The sequence below is a fragment of the Bos grunniens genome, chromosome 10 (genome assembly GCF_055505025.1).
Source record: "Bos grunniens cultivar Pamir isolate PY7600 chromosome 10, Bosgru_T2T1.0, whole genome shotgun sequence".
Classification (NCBI taxonomy): Eukaryota; Metazoa; Chordata; class Mammalia; order Artiodactyla; family Bovidae; genus Bos; species Bos grunniens.
This window is the reverse complement of record NC_141174.1, coordinates 94,105,626-94,124,805: the sequence shown is the minus strand read 5'-3', so window position 1 is coordinate 94,124,805 and position 19,180 is coordinate 94,105,626. Positions and strand designations below refer to the sequence as shown.

The 19,180-nt window shown below is 42.8% G+C and overlaps 1 protein-coding gene across 1 annotated transcript; it reads left to right on the top strand.

Annotated features, from left to right (window-relative positions):
- Positions 1–4,480: 4,480 nt before the first annotated feature.
- CRHBP (corticotropin releasing hormone binding protein) lies at positions 4,481–18,545 on the top strand. The gene is made up of 7 exons (XM_086323168.1): positions 4,481–4,636; positions 5,006–5,105; positions 5,348–5,505; positions 6,858–7,068; positions 8,814–8,962; positions 12,670–12,787; positions 17,857–18,545. Exons 1-7 carry the CDS (start codon positions 4,556–4,558, stop codon positions 18,012–18,014), a joined length of 975 nt encoding a protein of 324 aa, XP_086179294.1. The 5' UTR covers positions 4,481–4,555; the 3' UTR covers positions 18,015–18,545.
- The last annotated feature ends 635 nt before the right edge of the window (positions 18,546–19,180 follow it).

Genomic DNA, 19,180 nt, shown 5'->3' with positions numbered 1-19,180 from the left:
GTCACTTGCAGCCTCCCAGAGCCCTAAGCTCTATTAACAGCTGGTCGTCATAACCGCAACAAAGGGAGATCACGGATCTGAGTTGAAAATCACTGATGTATGATGGTTTCACTCAAAGGCCAATTTACATTAGTTCCCCTAAGGAACTAGTTTATTTTCTTCCTTCCTGACTTCAAACACATCTGAAAAAGAAACCTTACCTATTAAAAATATCCATTAAAAAATAGTCAAATTCATTCAAACGGCAAATTATCTTGAAAGAAACTGAAAGCTAGTTTTCGTTGGTGGTGGTTAATCCGCCTGCAGTGTGGGAGACCTGGGCTTGATCCCTGGGTTGGGAAGATCCCCTGAGAAGGGAACGGCTACCCACTCCAGTATTCCTGGGCTTCCCTGGTGATTCTGCTGGTAAAGAATCCTCCTGCAATGCGGGAGACCTGGGTTTGATCCCTGTGTTGGAAGATCCCCCGGAGAAGGGAATGGCTACCGACTCCAGTATTCTGGCCTGGAGAAGTCTATGGACTGTATAGTCCGTGGGGTCACAAGGAGTCAGACACGACTGAATGACTTTCACTATACTATAACTACAATGAGCTTAATCCAGTCATCTTTATTTCTTAAGGAAGTCAATCATAGGGCTTCCCTGGTGGCTCGGTGGTAAAGAATCTGCCTGCCAATGTAAAAGACATGGGTTGGATCCCTGATCCAGGAAGATCCCAGGTGCCTTGGAGCAAGTCTTGGAGCCACAACTACTGAGCCTGTGCTTTAGAGCCTGGGAGCCGCAACGACTGAAGCCCGAGTTCCCTAGAGCCCGTGCTCTGCAATAGGAGAAGCCACTGCAATGAGAAACCCGCATACCGCAGTGAAGAATAGCCCCCACTCACGGCAACTAGAGAAAAGCCCGTGCAGCAATAAGGCCCACCACAGCCAAAATAAATAAATAAATAAAATTATTTTTAAAAAGAAGTCAATCATAGTTCCCAATCTCAGTATTTCATGTCCCACTTAGGAAAGAGAAGAGGAAGATCTTTAGAGTGGATGTTCGTGATGTTGTCCAAGTGATCAACAAAAGAAAAAGGGTACTGTTACGTGTGCATGCTAAGTCACTTCAGTCGTGTCTGACTCTTTGCAACCCTATGAACCGTACCCTGCTAGGCTCCTCTGTCCATGAGATTCTCCAGGCAAAAAATACTGGAGTGGGTTGCCATTCCCTTCTCCAGGGTATCTTCCTGACCCAAGGATCGAACCTGCATCTCCTGCATTGCAGGTGGGTTCTTTACTGCTGAGCCACTGGGGAAGCACACTGTTATGTATAGGGAATACTTAAGGGCATCTTGGACCAATCCCAGAGTAGAGAGACTTGGGGTTACGTTGTTCCCTTTGCTACTTCTGACACCACAGGGCATAAGCCTTGGCAGTGTCCAGCAGCAAGCATTTGACTATCACAATCATGTCATAGGCCCCATGAGTGACAACAGAGTTCCTCTCTATGCTGCTTAGAAGGTGGCTATGTGCGCCTCTTCAGCCTCAGCACAATTTTAAAACCTCACCCCTGCCATGTTCATAGATTGAATATGGTTCTGTATCATGTGGTCACCTGGACCTTCAGGCTTTACATGGTACCAGTCTTCTCTGAGGATTTGTGAAAGAAAATATCTCTTACCTAATGAAAAGGATGTCTTAACCCTGCCTAACAATAATTTAAGATCTAAAAAATACTGACCGGGGATTGCATTAACATCAGCATGGGAGAGGTTGTCTAGAAAAACATGGAGAGAAACTAAAATGTGGGCAGAGAATGGAGGTGAACATATCCATAATTTCCAACCAGGGTATGTGGGGACTCTGAGTTTACTTAGAACATCCAACAAAATAATCAAATTTGGTTAAACAAATATTAAGCTAGTTGAATGACTGAATCGGTCCACAAAAACAGTTCCTCTTCACGGACCTAGTTACTGTCCAGAAACTTTTCTGTCTAACCCAGCTGACCCCCTCTGTCACTCTCATCCATTTTTAATGCTTTTGTTCATAGAGAACGGCCAACTGCTTCTCTTTGTCCTCCAACTCCATCTTCTTGACATTCCCCTGTAGGTTCTAGCTTCATCCTTTAGTTACTCTTATTTAAACAAAAACAAAATAGAACACAATCTCCACTGACTTAGCAGATATTTGGCAAACTGGTGAAAATTACACTTGAACTTCCCCACACAGGCTTTGGCAGGAATGAAATCCATCTTCTATAATACTACAGTCTGTAGATTCTTCCATAAGGTAGGATGTTGCCCGTCTGTCATCGAGTTTCACCTCATTCATCCCAGCTCCCCCTGGGTGTACTTTCTGAGGAGGAGCACCCACGAGTGCATGCTAGGACCATCACTGAGGTCCATGAGCTTGTGTGTGTGTGTGCAGGACTGATTTGAAGCAGAATGTCTCTGTGCTGCTGCTGCTGCTGCTAAGTCGCTTCAGTCGTGTCCGACTCTGTGCGACCCCATAGACAGCAGCCCACCAGGCCCCACCGTCCCTGGGATTCTCCAGGCAAGAACACTGGAGTGGATTGCCATTTCCTTCTCCAATGCATGAAAGTGAAAAGTGAAAGTGAAGTTGCCCAGTCATGTCCGACTCTTAGCGACCCCATGGACTGCAGCCTACAAGGCTCCTCCATCCATGGGATTTTCCAGGCAAGAGTACTGGAGTGGGTTGCCATTGCCTTCTCCGATGTCTCTGTGACAATGCTAATAAAACCAGACCCACAGGGGTCTCCAAGCTGAGCACTGGGCTGCACACTGGAGAATGAAAGTAATCCAGGTATTCGAAGGTGAGAAATGGAAGGACTCCGTCTCTCAGTGGTTCAAGGCCGCGGCTGGGTTGACTAGAAAGGAGGATGGGCTTGTGAGTGGCATAGCCTCCCTCCAGGCACAGCCAGGGTGGGAGACAGGCCTGGCATGTTGGGCCAGGCAACTTGGGATTAAGCGGTGTGTTTTTCACTTTTTTTTTTTAAATTCCTCTCAGGTTTCTTTATACCCTCTCTAAAATTCAGACATCTAAACAACCCCGGGATGGGGAGAGGGACATGATGGCCAGTGTTTATGACCTTTGGGTGCCCCTTCCTCCCAGTCTCTCTGTGGTCTGAGGTCTGTTTACAAAATTGGACAATGGTAGGAAGCCCTCCAGGTTAAACAACAAAGAGGTGGCTCCTTCAGAGCTCAGAATTGTCTTAAATAAGGACATATAAAAAGAAAAAAACAAGAAAATATCAAGTTCTGAACCAGTGGGCAGATTACTGCTTCAGAGTATACACTAAATATGCAACCATTTTCTTGAGTTAAAACACGATGACAGTCTTATTATCTGTAATAATTTTAATAGCAAAGAAAGCTGAGGGTGGAAACCAAGTTTTCTGTCAGGCAGAGGTAAAAATATGAAGTTTTTTTAGAATTTGTAGTTGCCTTGAATCACAGAGATTGGAGAGGGATGGAAAGACCAGAAGTGGAGACATTCATATTTCCCACAATTTTGGACATAAGGAGAAGCAATTTTCTCATCTAATCAGCAAAGATAAGCTTAACTTATTTCTGCATTTCTAAGTCATTTGTTTAGCCCTGAAAATTTGCTAATGAGCAGTTTTAATAAAGCTTCTCAGCAGTTCTTTCTACTGGAGTATGAAAGTAATCCAGGTATTTGAAGGCATGAAATGGAAGGACTCCATCTCTCAGGGGTTCCGATGGATGTTAAGGTCCTAGCCATGATTGACTGGCCCAGGAGTGCATCCATCCTCTCTATGCATTCAGGCCATATGACAGTTTGGCTGAAATCCAGAAGTCCATGGACCTTAGAGTTAGCTTTCTCTTAAGGAAATGCTTACATGAAACTGGACCAGGATATAGCAAAGACCGAGGAAAGAAAGAAAGCTTGAATTACATGACTGCAATATTCTGCAAAATCACACTTCAGCTTCTGTTCAGCTTCTCCTTGGAGCTGCAAATTCCTCAAGTTTCATCCTGAGAGGCAACTGCGTGAATACTATATTCTCTGACAATTTCCAACACGATTCCATTTAAGGTTATGGGACAAGGCTTGTATGATAAGGCTGTGTGTGGTGGTGGGCATTTTATGCCTGTGTGTAACCTTGTCACTTGGCTTTGCAAAGTCAGAAATTCCCTGCATATCCACCAGAGAGGATAATCCAGCATGTGGCAGGTCAAGTAAATGCCATCCCTTACTCTCTATTCCTGCCTCATTCTTTCTCCCACACTTTAGTTCACTAAGTTGTAAGTGTCTGAAATCATTCTTGGTGAATAATGCTGGACCACTCTGAAAATTTGTGGCTGAGGGCTGGACCCTCGTCATCGCCACGCAGTTTGTCGCCGAGACAGGTAACCCATGGTTACTGAGCTCAGATCAGTTAAGGGGCAGAGAGCCTCCGCTCCTCACTGCTCTATAAAAGGGATCCAGCAAAGGGACCCTACCAGTTTCTAGCTCTCAGCCTGGGTGAGCCTGGGAAGCAAAGCCTGAGACCTCCGGAGCAGGAAGCACCAGCTGCAGAGCCAGGGCCGGCATGGCCCCCACTTTCAAACTTCAGTGTCACTTCATTCTGATCTGCCTGCTGGCTCTAAGAGGAGAGAGCCGGTACCTGGAGGTGAGCGATTCCCTGGGGCTGACCCATCTCATCTTCCAGCCCTTAGTGTCCAGCCTTGGGGATGGGCAGGCTGCCTCTGCTCTCAGATTATGTTGGGGTTAGGTCTTTCTTCCTCATTGACTGTGCTCCCTCTTTCCCCGGGTATCCCCTAGGTCTTCCTGCCTACTTCTTCCCCCTTTCCCTCTGGCCCCTCGGGGATACCTAGATCTGATGGAAAAGTTCTAAACCTTCCCGTCTTCTCCGGATCCCCCTGGAGACATTGATCTGCTCACTTGCTTCTCTGTGTCGTGGGCAGGGAGGGTACCCGCTTCTGATCCCCTCTCCCCCTCCCTGAACTGTTCCGGACTGACCTGAACTTTTCCTGGCCAGCTGCGGGAAGCAGTGGACCACGATCCTTTTCCACACCTCGCCGGTGGCGCCAGCCCGAAGCGGGAGCTGGAGGGGGAGCCGCTGTACAGCCGCGCTCTGCGTGAGTGCGGGCTGCCGGGGAGGTGGGGAGGTGGGGGCTGGCCGGACCCCTGGGAGGGAGCTCGAGGCCCAGATTCCCATCGCTAAGGGTCGGTCCGAGGAGGTGCCCCTGGGCGAGATGGAGTGACGCTCCGGGAGCCAGGCGCTGAGGCTGGGACTCGCTGGGGGCGGAGAGAGGGCTGCCCCGGGCGGCGCAGCGGGAGGCTGCAGCCCTGGACCGCCAACCTCACTGCCCTCCCCCAGGGTGCGTGGACATGCTGAGCCTCCAGGGCCAGTTCACCTTCACCGCCGACCGGCCGCAGCTACACTGCGCCACATTCTTCATCGCAGAGCCGGAGGAGTTCATCACCATCCGCTACGATCTGGTCTCCATCGACTGTCAGAGGGGAGACATCCTGCAGGTGAGGCACCCCCGGACCAGGTGGGCAAGGGACGGGCAATGACCGGGTCCCAGCTACCCAGCAGGGAGAGCCGGTAATTAGATGCTCAGCTGGTGCCGGAGTGGGACCCCCATGCAAAAGGAACCTCCTCTCACGCCCTGAAGGGCTGGTGCCTCCTGCAGTGGTTTAAGTTCCCCTCTGTGAGCTCTCGGTCCCGGTGCTTGTTGCATCCTGGGGCAGATGAAAAGTGGTACAAGCTCATTTAGCAGGAGCGCTCAGGTCCGCGAGCCCGTGGCCCTGGTTAGAAGGCGACCTCACCTCTGAGATCTGAGCCCGCCTTGCTCCTGCAGGTCCCTTTCTCTGTGGAATCGTTCCAGGCTCCCAAAGGCTGTCTTCAACGCCTGGGTGACCCGATTTTGGAGCAGAAAGGCACGGGCCACTGGGAGAAATCCTGAGAAGGAATCTAGTTTGAGGCAGGGATGAAGTGTGGACAAGTCCTCCAGTCTCACAGCATCCCCACTCCGAGTTCCCTGTGAGCCTTAGGGGTCAGCTTGGGATGGTTGCTGGACTTCTCCAGTCCAGTTAAAGTGAACATGATTAAAACCCTAAAGTGGAAACTGTCAAATGCAGTGGAAGAGAACTGATCTGATGAAGGGATTTGTAGCTGGTAATGTTACTAACTCGAACTAGGTTCAATTCATTAAATTGGAGACCTGTGGTGATTTTAAGAATAAAGTCAATAGACTCTGACCTTTTGTCCAGCCAACTACAAACTTCAAGAAGTGAAGGAAAAAATTCCTAACTTGCATACCAGACATTATTGTCTAAGTGTTAAAGTAGTTCTTGATATTTTAATGTGTGATGAGTTTAAAGATGGGGGAAATGGGTATGAATAACCATCGGCAGGTAGGTAAAGTTCTTGCTCCAATTTGTCCCTTTGCTGTCTATTTTTGAGATATTTTGTTCATATTTTAATGAGGAAAGAGAAAAACTGAAGCCCAGATTATGCTCCTGTGGAATTCTTCTGAAGGTAGGATGTGTGAAAAAATAATAACCAATACAAAAGTGTACATCATCTGTAGTTTTATTTACCAAGGTGGCTGAAATGATGAAGTATAAGAAAGTATTTGCTTCAGATACACTGGAGTTTATAAAAGGGGGGGGAAAGCAATAATTAATTAATTAATCATATGACTTTCAAACAATCCAGTCAAAATATATACAAATAGAAAGCAAGTGTACAGGGGGGTATAGTCTGTCTATTCCCTACTTATAATTGGAGGTCCATTGCTGGGTAAGCTTTTCCCCCTTTTCAACACATTTATGATTTCAGGAGCTGATGGAAGTGATCATCTTTGTGTTTTTGTTGGAAGGTATTTGATGGTTGGATTCTCAAGGGGGAGAAATTCCCCAGTTCCCAGGATCACCCTCTCCCCACGACGGAGAGGTACATAGATTTCTGTGAGAGTGGTCTGAGCAGAAGGACCATCAGATCCTCCCAGAACGTGGCCATGATCTTCTTCCGGGTCCATGAGCCAGGAAATGGATTCACGGTAACCATGAAGACAGAGCCTAACCTCTTCCGTAAGTGGACTTCCTGTCTTCTCAGTTAGAAGGCAGGAATTGGGGGGAGAGAGCATCCATTCTACTTTTCAAAAGTAGTATTATTGCACAGACTTAAGAAATTTGAAGTGAGGAAGGATTTGAATGGGAATTCTTTTGTAATTAGAAATGACCTGAAGGATATTTGTGATTCATTATTATGAAAATCAAATCAGTTTTTAATTTATTTACCAGGCTAGATAAGATACTAACTTATGGTGGCTAGAATTCTATTTTTCCCCTGGTCTTATTTCTGATCTCCTGAGTTACTACAATGTATTCAGTGACAAACTTTAATCCCTGCAGTCATTCCATTGACCTGGATTCAGATATGAAGTCTTTAAGATACTTAGGTAAATGCCGAAAGACTGCGTATCTGGGATGTGTAGACAGATTTCATGCCTGAGCAGAGGGTTGGACCAGAGGACCTCAGTGTTGCCTTCTGAGTCTGAACCCATTGCTCTAATTTAGTTCGTTTCTGATGGATACATGAAAAGATGCTATAAAGCTAAATAGCCCAGGCCTAAAACACATTATCTTAATCAGAATGAGTTCATTCATCTATTTATTATTTTTGCCCATTAAGAGGAAAATGTTTGTAAAAAATCAGGTAAAGAAAACATAATCATTTTTGGTTGCATACTATAGTATTAATATTAACACTTCATGTGATTGAAGAATGGCGCCTACCTAATCTGCCAAAAAATAATGTACTGACTGATCTCCCAATTTTTATTTTTAAAAAACAAAGTAACTTTTTATGGTAGAAGCACCCAGAAGGGCTATTTCTGAGGACTGGAACAGAATAATACTAGAGGACAACTGTTTCTCCTCTATCTTGTTTGGCTAGAAATCAGAAATCTTCTAGAATCATCAAGGAATTTCAGTTCGTTTTGAAATTAAGTGTGATTAAAAATATAAGAAGGAGGCAAAAGGTAATTCTGACATAGTCTGGTGAGAAACTTTTGTCCGGTGTTGCAAAGAGTCAGACACGACTGAGCGACTGAAGTGAACTGAACTGAACTGAATTGGCCGAAAACAGCACAAACTCTGATGCTTCTAGTTTCATAGCTAAAAGAATAAATTTATTGTAAGTCTAGACCTGAGATACAAAAAAATTTTTCAGAAAATTTTTGGAATAAATAAACATTAAAGATTTACCTTTTAGTCAACTTACCACTTAACACCCAGTAAATATTTATCAGACATAAGCCTGGTTTCTGATTTTCTCAGCCTATTTTCTAACGGGTTCAATATTTCTTTACTTTATTATCTAAAAAGTAACATATATCTCCAAGTTCAGTTAATAAAGGTTTCAGACCACCGGGGTTTGAATTCTGATCTCCTCTTTAAGCCTTGATTCTTTCAGACTTCCAGATTGAACTAAGACCCTAGTTAATGAAGTATTCCTAGAACTTACACCAACCACCTAGTATTGTTTGGTTGGTTATTAATTTATGTCTTGTGAGTGTTATAAATAAGGTGACCCCCTGAAATTACAATTAGAAGCCCCTTACAGCCCAGGGCCTCCTAACAATGTGGATATATCCCTGGTGGTTTTTCTTCCCCAGGTCCTTCCCAGCTCCAAAATCACCTTTGTGATATGTATTCTCTTCTAGGCCCCAAGCCCCTAGACCATTAACAGAAGCTTAGAATAGGATAAGATAAATTTCCACAAAAGCCCAGCATACAAGATAGTGAAAATGTGATTTTGCTTTTCTATAAAGCCTGCAATATCATCTCCCAGACCCCAAATGGAAGGTTTACTCTGGTTGTGCCACATCAGCATCGCAACTGCAGCTTCTCCATCATTTATCCTGTAGCGATCAAAATATCTGATCTCACCCTGGGACACTTAAATGGTCTGCAGTTAAAGGTGAGTTGCTTATTGCTTCCCAGTCACTTCCTAAGGCCCCAGCAAACTTTTGAGAGCAAAAGTAATCATACAGGGCGAACGTGGATGAATGGGAGAGGCAGGTCCTTCTCTCTGACCATTTCATCTCACACGAGCCTGCCGTCGCTGCCTGAACACACTCCTCTTCTATTTCCATTATGCTGCAAGCTGCATACTCAGGTGCCCCTTCTGCCTACTTGAATACTTTTTTCGTGATGTAAGAAATGTTTCCAACTGGCAAAGTTGTGGCATATAATTACAATTGAACTCTCTTGTACTTGCCTCTTTTACAGAAATTCTCTCCTAGCAGAACCTAGTGTGAGTCATCTACACAGCTGTTTTTCTGATTATTGGAATTTTCTTTTGACATGAAGGAAGTGTCTTCATTGACAGAACTGTGTGATGAAGGAATGCTAAGTGTAGCAGAAAATATGAAATTGGATTTTTATATTGCAAAATACAGTAAAGTTTTGAAGCTTTTTTTTTTTTTTGCATTACATTTCATGCCATACATTTTGCAACAGAACATTAGCTGAGACTCCCCATCTACTGTTCCCCCCGTGAACTGCTGTATGGACTTTGCAGTTGTGCTGACCTTGACCACATTTACTTGCACTGGCAGCTCGTTTCCTCTGAGTCACCCTCACCTCCTTTTATGTTCTCGTATAGGTTAAGGTTAAGATAACTGATAGGTTAAGATAACTGATATATTCATCGGCATCAAAGAAAGTCATCAAAGAAAGTTCCTAATCAGACAGATTTATTTGGTTTCAGTGAAACCAAATAAATAAGACTAGGGTTGAGAAAAGCAGTATGTACAACTTCCTTTAAGTCCTAAACTCATAGGCCAGTGCTTATATTTTTTTTTAAATTGAACCTTTGTGGAAGAATAATCCTTTGATAAAGACCGGGATAAGTGGATGTCTCTGGCATAACCTTACTGGCTTGAGATTGTATGTCATTCTTCATGTTTAATATAGAAGATAGCATGTGTGGTAGATTGAGAGATCTGCATTTTAGCTATTTTTGGCTGTGAGGAGTAATCTTGGTGCTTACCATTTACAACAGTGTGAAGTCTGCAGTGTTCTAAGTACTTGTTGCTTTACAAAAAGAATTTTTTTAGGGTGCTTACTATGTGCAAGGCCTTATTCTAAATGCTGGAAATTAGCAATGAACAAAACAGGTCCTGCTCACATGGAACTTACATGCTAGGGGATGAGACAGGCAAAAGAATAATATGTTTCAAATAGTGATGAGTACCCTACAGAAAATGAAGCAGAGTGGTGGCTGGGGAAAACGTGGGAGAGAAGGCAGGCAACTACTTGAGGTAAGATGGTCAGGAAAGATAGCTTTTGAAAAGGAGACATTTAAAGTGAGATTTCAGTGATAGGTAAGAAGGAGCCGGCAGCCCCAGGAGAGCCGGGAACAGGGCGACAGTAGTGCAGAGGCTCGGAGGCAGGATGGGCTTCCTGAGTTCCAGAAACAGAAAGAAGCAAAGAAGGTAGGGGCCTGTGGTATGGTACGGCACCAGGGAGACAGGCAGGGCCGGGGTGGAGAGCCCAGCGGGTCATGGTTAAGAGTTAAGAGCCTGCTCTGAGTGCAGTGGCAAACCACTGAGGGGTTCGGGCATAATCCATCTGATCGTGATCTGGTGGGTGAGGGGGCTGGGATTGCTGGCTTCATGACCAAATTAAATAACGGAGTCCATGATGGGAAGGAGAGGATTGCCCAAATGCCGTTCTCGCTTCCATGAATGATGATGAATGAGCTGTAGTGGCCCGAGTGGTGCAGGAGTGCACCTAAAAGGCCATCGTCATAGTCTAGGCAAGAGGTGAGAGTAACTTAGTCCAGGGAGGTGGAACCTCCACAAAGAAATGTAGAGGTCCCTACACAACCCAGCTCCTGCCGTTGTTTACTGAGGATAGCTGAGAGGTTCAGGAAGAGGACAGTAAAGTCACCGACTGCGAGGAGTGTGTGCTCCCCACCTCTTTGTTTCTGGGTTTTGTTCCCCTCATTTTTGTTTTTTGTTGTTGTTGTTGGCTTCCCTGCACAGCATTTGGGGTCCTAGCTCCCTGACCAGGGATTGAATCCATGCCCCTTGCTTTGGAAGCATGGAGTCTTAACCACTGGGTCACCAGGGAAATCCCTATTGCCCTCATTTTAGTTTCTATTTCTCCCCAACTTCCTATTTCCCATTTCTCTCTCCTGAGTCTGCCTTTTGCCCTTCACCTCCTCCTGTGAAATTTGGAACCTATAGAACCAGCTGGAATGTTTAGTCTTAAGTCATGTTCTCCCTGGACACCCTCTACTCAAGGGAAAGGCAATTACATTTTTTTCCCCTTTACTTCTAAATGGCTTATTCAACTCTTCGTACAAGAACATGAGCCCTGTACACAGTGGGGCTGACTAATCCTGTATTTTATGGTTTGATGAACTGTGTAAAATGCTTAGAACAGAGCACATAATAGGTGCTTTAAATATGCATACCCACCACCACCACTTGCTTCCTTTCACTGGACAAATAGATGCTGTAATAGTATTTTCTATCTGTTGCTTTGTTCCAGTTACATTTCAGTATCTTCCTAATGTTGGACTGTGTGTGTTTATGTAAGTGTGTATTCAGCACTCTCTGTTTTAGACTTTGGTTCCTATGTCGTATGGTCTATCTGGTTAACTTCTACGCATCTTGCCACACTCAGCTAGGTCTCTTGAGTGTACCTCAATGAAGAAGAGGATCACAGGCAAAACTGGTGGTATAATTTGTGGGGGACATCACAAAATGAAAACACGAGGACTTTATTTTAAAATTATTAAGAATTTCAAGATAGTGACAACAGAGCATTAAGCCAAGCTCTAGGCCTCATAAGTGTGAGCCCTGTGGATGTGGGCCATGGGATCACGAGGCCAGCCCTGATCACAGGAGAGGGCGGAGAGGGGTGGCTTTTTTTGCCTGGGAAACTGAAGCCCAGGAAGTTCTGTAGACGAGACATGTGGAAAGGATTGAAGGGAAGCAGAAAAAGTGGTTACGGTGGATCACATAGAGTTTTAGACTAGATAATTATTTTGAATAGTTTGAAATAAATTTACTTTCATTGGATGGAGAAAGTTGATGGTAACTCTAGCTAATTTGAGCCCAAATGAGGGTTTTGTTTTTTTCTTTAATATTCTTATAACTAATCTAAATCCTTATCAATAGAAAGGGTAAGAATTGTCTCCCTAGCAAAAAAAAAAAAAAAAAAAGTCTTATAAAGAAGAGGAAAAGAGGTAAGTTAAAGGAAAAAACTGATATGGAAGTCCTATTTATAAAAACACTGACTGCATGCATTAAGAAATTCAAATAATTCAACATGTGTGTCCAAATGATTTAAAAATCAAACCACTTTTAGATGCAATTTTTATATACCGTATATGGAGTTTAAAGATTCTGATTTCATCATTGTAGTCCTTGCACTTGTAAAAAAATGTTTTTTAAATGCACACACATTTTAAAAAATGATTACTTAACCAATTTAGAAAAGCAATTCCTTTTTTTTTTCTTTAAAAAGTCTTAATTTCTGGAGTCTTGGATGTTAAATTAAAGGGCACTTCCAGGATTTCTGGGCCTAAAGGAGTGAATTCACCAATTTGCCATTGGTTTGACTTTGCTAGGTGATTTAAATATGTCTTCCTCTCCTGCTTTGTTCTCTTAGAAGTCCTCTGCAGGCTGTGGGGGAATAGGGGACTTTGTGGAGCTGCTGGGAGGAACTGGTTTGGACCCTTCCAAGATGCTGCTTTTAGCTGATCTCTGCTACCCTTTACGTGGCCCAGGTAAGATGGTTCTTTGATTATTATTTATGTGCCTATTAAGATTGTTTTACCCTGATGCTGGGAAAGACAGTGAAGGACAGGGAAGCCTGGGGTATTGCAGTCCGGTGGGGTTGCAGAGAGTCAGACACGACTGAGTGACTGAACAACAATAAGACTTTGTCCTTAAATAAAACACTTCAAATTATTTATACGTGAAAGGGCAAGTTCCACCAAAAAAAGTTTGATTTTGCACATTGAACCAATGTGAGGATTTTGCATTTGAGCCTATACACAGTATCAAGAATGCATGACCACAATATCTGACATTGGGAGAGAAACTTATGAAGTAACAAACTTGCATGTTTAAGGTTGGCCCTAGGTAAAACTATGAAAATGGCATAGAACTGTGCTTGTTCTACCTTTTTGAAAGTCCCTGCTTTCATCCTCTTGAGACTAAAGAGTTTGCCGACTGAAAACCATGGTTCATATAGTGTATGTATCATCAATTAGTAATAATGTAATGATAAAGTAATATCTAAGTCATTTTACCATATATATGTATATGTGTGTGTGTATTACTCGTAGTAAATACATTAAAAGGTGATTCACTTTATTAGAAATTCCCAGAACTGCTAGAATGTCCCCAGATTCTAACAGCAAAACCAGCCTCTGAAAGACTACTGCCAAAAGAGAAGTAAATTCTGAAATCTAAAAGTGGTCCCTGGTAATAAAAGACCAGGTTAGCTCATGGTGCAACACCAAATAGAATCAGGTCTTCTTTATTACGAATCAGTGAGGAGTTTCCATTTGGTCAGGCTCAGGTGGGGTGGGGCAAAGGTGGAATTGCTGACTCATGACCACATTAATTAATGAAGTCCAAGTGGGGAGAGAGAGGGTTATGTGAAACCTTTCTATAAAGGTCTCCCATTTCTGTCCTTCTGATGCAGGAACCGGGGATTATTGATTAAGAGACAAAAGTCAAACAGAAGAGCAATCTTTCATCCCTTATCATAGCCCCCTTCCTCTCTCATAAGCACACATCACACACCAACTAAATAATGAAACTGCAAATCAGACCTCCTTTTGATCAGCTGTTACCTGTTTTAATTAAACCCAGATCTGCCCACCAGTACTTTCACTCTCTGAGCTAATGCTGGGATCTTAAGCAAAAACTCTGGAATAGAATTAATATACATAGATAAAGGGAAGTTCAGTTCAGTTCAGTCACTCAGTCGTGTCCGACTCTTTGTGACCCCATGAATCTCAACACGCCAGGCCTCCCTGTCCATCACCAACTCTCGAGTTCACTCAGACTCACATCCATCAACTCAGTGATGCCATCCAGCCATCTCATCCTCTGTTGTCCCCTACTCCTCCTGCCCCCAATCCCTCCCAGCATCAGAGTCTTTTCTAATGAGTCAACTCTTCACATGAGGTGGCCAAAGTACTGGAGTTTCAGCTTTAGCATCATTCCCTCCAAAGAAATCCCAGGGCTGATCTCCTTCAGAATGGACTGATTGGATCTCCTTGCAGTCCAAGGGACTCTCAAGAGTCTTCTCCAACACCACAGTTCAAAAGCATCAATTCTTCGGCGCTCAGCCTTCTTCACAGTCCAACTCTCACATCCATACATGACCACAGGAAAAACCATAGCCTTGACTAGATGGACCTTTGTTGGCAAAGTAATGTCTCTGCTTTTGAATATGCTATCTAGGTTGGTCATAACTTTCCTTACAAAGAGTAAGCATCTTTTAATTTCATGGCTGCAGTCACCATCTGCAGTGATTTTGGAGCCCAAAAAAATGAAGTCTGACACTGTTTCCACTGTTTCCCCATCTATTTGCCATGAAGTGATGGGACCGGATGCCATGATCTTCGTTTTCTGAATGTTGAGCTTTAAGCCAACTTTTTCACTCTCCCCTTTCATTTTCATCAAGACGCTTTTTAGTTCCTCTTCACTTTCTGCCATAAGGGTGGTGTCATCTGCATATCTGAGGTTATTGATATTTCTCCCGGCAATCTTGATTCCAGCTTGTGCTTCTTCCAGCCCAGTGTTTCTCATGATGTACTCTGCATAGAAGTTAAATAAGCAGGGTGACAATATACAGCCTTGACGTACTCCTTTTCCTATTTGGAACCAGTCTGTTGTTCCATGTCCAGTTCTAACTGTTGCTTCCTGACCTGCATACAGGTTTCTCAAGAGACAGGTCAGGTGGTCTGGTATTCCCATCTCCTTCAGAATTTTCCACAGTTGATTGTGATCCACACAGTCAAAGGCTTTGGCATAGTCAATAAAGCAGAAATAGATGTTTTTCTGGAACTCTCTTGCTTTTTCAGTGATCCAGCAGATGTTGGCAATTTGATCTCTGGTTCCTCTGCCTTTTCTAAAACCAGCTTGAACATCAGGAAGTTCATGGTTCACATATTGCTGAAGCCTGGCTTGGAGAATTTTGAGCATTACTTTACTAGTGTGTGAGATGAGTGCAATTGTGCAGTAGTTTGAGCATTCTTTGGCATTGCTTTTCTTTGGGATTGGAATGAAAACTGACCTTTTCCAGTCCTGTGGCCACTGCTGAGTTTTCCAAATTTGCTGGCATATTGAGTGCAGCACTTTCACAGTCATCTTTCAGGATTTGAAATAGCTCAACTGGGATTCCATCACCTCTACTAGCTTTGTTCGTAGTGATGCTTTCTAAGGCCCACTTGACTTGACATTCCAGGATGTCCGGCTCTAGGTGAGTGATCACACCATCATAATTATCTTGGTCTTGAAGATCTTTTTTGTACAGTTCTTCTGTGTATTCTTGCCAATATTTCTAAAAACCCACTTTGCTAAAAATTTGGGGCTAGTTTATGCTAATTTACACTTGAGCCCTGGTTTAAACCAGTGGCTTCTCTCCATTTGCGTTCTCAAAGGCACTGGATCCTTCCATGCTGATGGAGGGCACCCGTGAGGAGATGTGTTTGAGCTGGATAAAAAGATTGGATTAAGAACTGATCTAACACTCATCCCTTAAAATTTAGATAATTGAAGCTATAGTAATTTTGGTGCATGAATTATATAACTTGGTTTAGGTAAACGTGTGTGTGTGTGTTAGTCCAACTCTGTGCGACCCCATGAACTGTAGCCTGCCAAGCTCCTCTGTCCATGAAATTCTCCAGGCAAGAATACTGGAGTGGGTTGCCATTTCCTTCTCCAAAAGGATATGATCAAGGCCAAATATTTTGCCTGTTTTATCTAAATGATTGAAACCAGTCTTACAATAATTTGAAGGCTTGACTTATCTGACCCATTGGTTCATTTTAGACTTCACTTTTTTCTTTCATTCATCATGTTTCCATGAGCCCCTCCTAAATTGTTCATACAATGAACTCTTAGATATCCTGCCCTTTAGATTAGATCGAATTAGGAATATGTCAAATAATAAATAAATGGTATGCACATTAACTAAAGGAAATAAGGTGCGTTATGTAGATTAAAGTTCAGAGTAAGATCAGAAAAGAATGACCTTCCCAATCATTTAAATAAAATTAACTTTGGACCTCGTCATAGAAGCTTAGCCTAGACTCCCTGGCGCTTATATTAAAATAATTACAGGATTTATATTTTATTATCTCTCCAAATTGACTTTTACCTAAATAAGTCTATCTGGCTGTTTCACTTCATTGAAACCCAGGTGCATGTTTTTGAAGTAGCTGTTATACAAGGATAATAATGTTTCTCAGAATTTAGTCCTTATAGAGACAAAGAGGGGGGAAAAGATTGAGAAAGTTAAAATAGCAGGAAGGATTATTGTAGGGTAGATAAATCTTGCCTCAGGAACCAGCTTGAGGTTGAAGAAATAAACTAAAAATAATTTTTAATAATTATTTAATAATTACTGAGTTTCACAGAACAGAAACTCATGTAGGTACAAATAGTTGGTTGCCAGAAGGGAAGGGAGTGGGAAATGAAAAGAAAAAAAGGTAATTCTGTGAGGTAATGAATGTTAATTAGCTTGATTGTAATGATCATTTCACAATGTGTATTTATATAAAAGCATCATGTTGTACACCCCGAACACATACAATTTCAGTCAGCTATACCTCAACAAAGCTGAAAAAAAATTTAACCCCCTCCATTATTCTTGCCTGGAAAACCCCATGGACAGAGGAGCCAGGCAAGGATCGAAAAGTCATTCCATGTAAGAAATACAGGAAAACATTAGAAAAAGTACAGGTGAACAACAGAATGAAAATTAGTACATTCAGTGTATGTCTAAACCATGCAAATGCTATTTTTATTTATATGTAAAACAGAATCATTATCTAGGCTAGAAAACAATAAACAGGTGATTTTTTTGGTCTACATAACTGTCTGGCAGTACGGTCCATCCTTTAGCCCTACCCACTACATGCCACGTGCGCCCCCAAACAGAAGGGAAAAAAAAACAGGCCCTGCAAATTTCCAACCTGTCCCAAGGGGGCAGCACTACCCTCAGTGAGAATCCAGCGAGAGGAAAGGCGTGGCAGGGACTGACGCTTGCCTTCGTCCGCCTTCACCAAGCCTTGGAGGCAGGAGAACATAAAAAGCACGAGGAGACATCTTCTTACTTCTTTATAGTTAGTTTTATTTGACAGTGTTCTTGCACACGAGGCGAAGGGCTGAGTTCAGTTTCACTACTCAACAACTAATGACACAGTTGGCTCTTGAACAGCACGGGTTTGAACTTCTCAGGTCCCTTACACAAGGGTTGTTTTCAGTAGTAGATACTGCAGAGCTACACCACCCTGGGTTGATTGAACCCGAGGATGTGGAACCTCCGATCTGGAGGAACTGTGGATGTGAAGGAGAGATAATAAATTATATGCAGATTTTCACCTGTGGTGAGGGTCCTTGGCCCTAGCGTGCAGGTTGTTCATGGGTCAGCTGTATATTATAATGAAAATGAAAACAAAGCCGTTTCACCTGATGGTAGATGGCTTGGTTTCAGTTCGTGAGAGGAAGCTACATCTTGCTTTCGCCCTGTTTGAATGATCTTGTGGATAGAAATGGCTTGGCTCTGTGGTTTCTAACCTGCTGGGAAACTTACTTTTTCCGTGAATTATAGCCCAGATGAAAGTTGGCTGTGACCACACGGTGCTGCGCATGGTCTCCAGTGGAAAACATATAAATCGCGTGACTTTTGAGTATCGTCAGCTGGAACCATATGAGCTGGAAAACCCGAACGGAAACAGTATCCAGGAATTCTGTCTGTCTACTCTTTGAATAAACAAGTCAATGATTTCCATGCTGCTAGCTAAGGGAGTTTTTAATGGCTATTATATATGATTTTGATGAGCAGCTAGTTAAGAACCTTTCATACCAGTCAGTATTCCCAACGTTGAACACATATCACACACACTAATTTTTGTAACTTGCTTCTTTTTCATTTGTTATATAAATGACCACATGGCAGAAAATAAGCCCCTCTCTCTTTTATATGCTTTCAACCTAAACTGGTAAGACAAGTGCAAAGGAATGTGCAATAAAAACTTGTATCACAAGGGAAGATACTACAAAGAAATAAAAATGATGGTGTTGTCAGTTTTATAACAGAAAATGCACGTCTGTGTAACCAAAGTAGTAGCTTTTGTTTAGTTTCTGCTTATTCTGTTTATAGTAGAGAGTAGTTGTAGCTAGTATTATTTATCGATTTGTAACAGCTTGTTTGTAACAAACATTTGTAGTATGGAAAACATTTTGCAATCGTAAATACAAGCATGAATAAACATATTCAGAATGTTGGCACCTCAGCAACCTGCTTTGTTTACCTGAGTAGTTACTTACCTTACTACCATCAGAAAATAATGTTCTCAGGTGAGAACCAAATGCTGAACTAAATCATTTTAGACTTCTTGGAGCTCAGAGAACTCTGGGTTGGTAAGTAGAATTATTAGGTGCAAAAGGTAAACTTTCAGAGTTTGTACAAACAACACTAAGTGATTGGTCGTGATAGGGAAGCAGGATGTGGGGATCACTTTCCCACTCTTCTCCAAGAAAACTGAGAGTACATGTCTTTGCCACAGTGAAGAGTGTACTTTTCAAGGTCAACAGAGGCCTTAAGCAGAAATCTGAGTACTTTTTTGGTACCAAAGATGGTTTATCGTTGACTGAACCTTGTCTACAATCAGCTTGAGATCAAGCATGTGGGCCTGTAAAAAGACATCTTGAGGTCAGAAATAAAGACTTGAGAAACAAAGGAAATACTCCAGAGTGAACAAGTCTTCTTTGGATTAATGAATGAACATTGAAAACTGTGTCATAACTAATGGCTTGATTCTGGGTCCCCAAACATATTTAATATAAAGTTAATTTTATACTAGAGTGTACTGGAATCCCATATACTGGGATTGTTAACGAAATCTGGCAACCCGGCAGAAAGAAAAATAGTG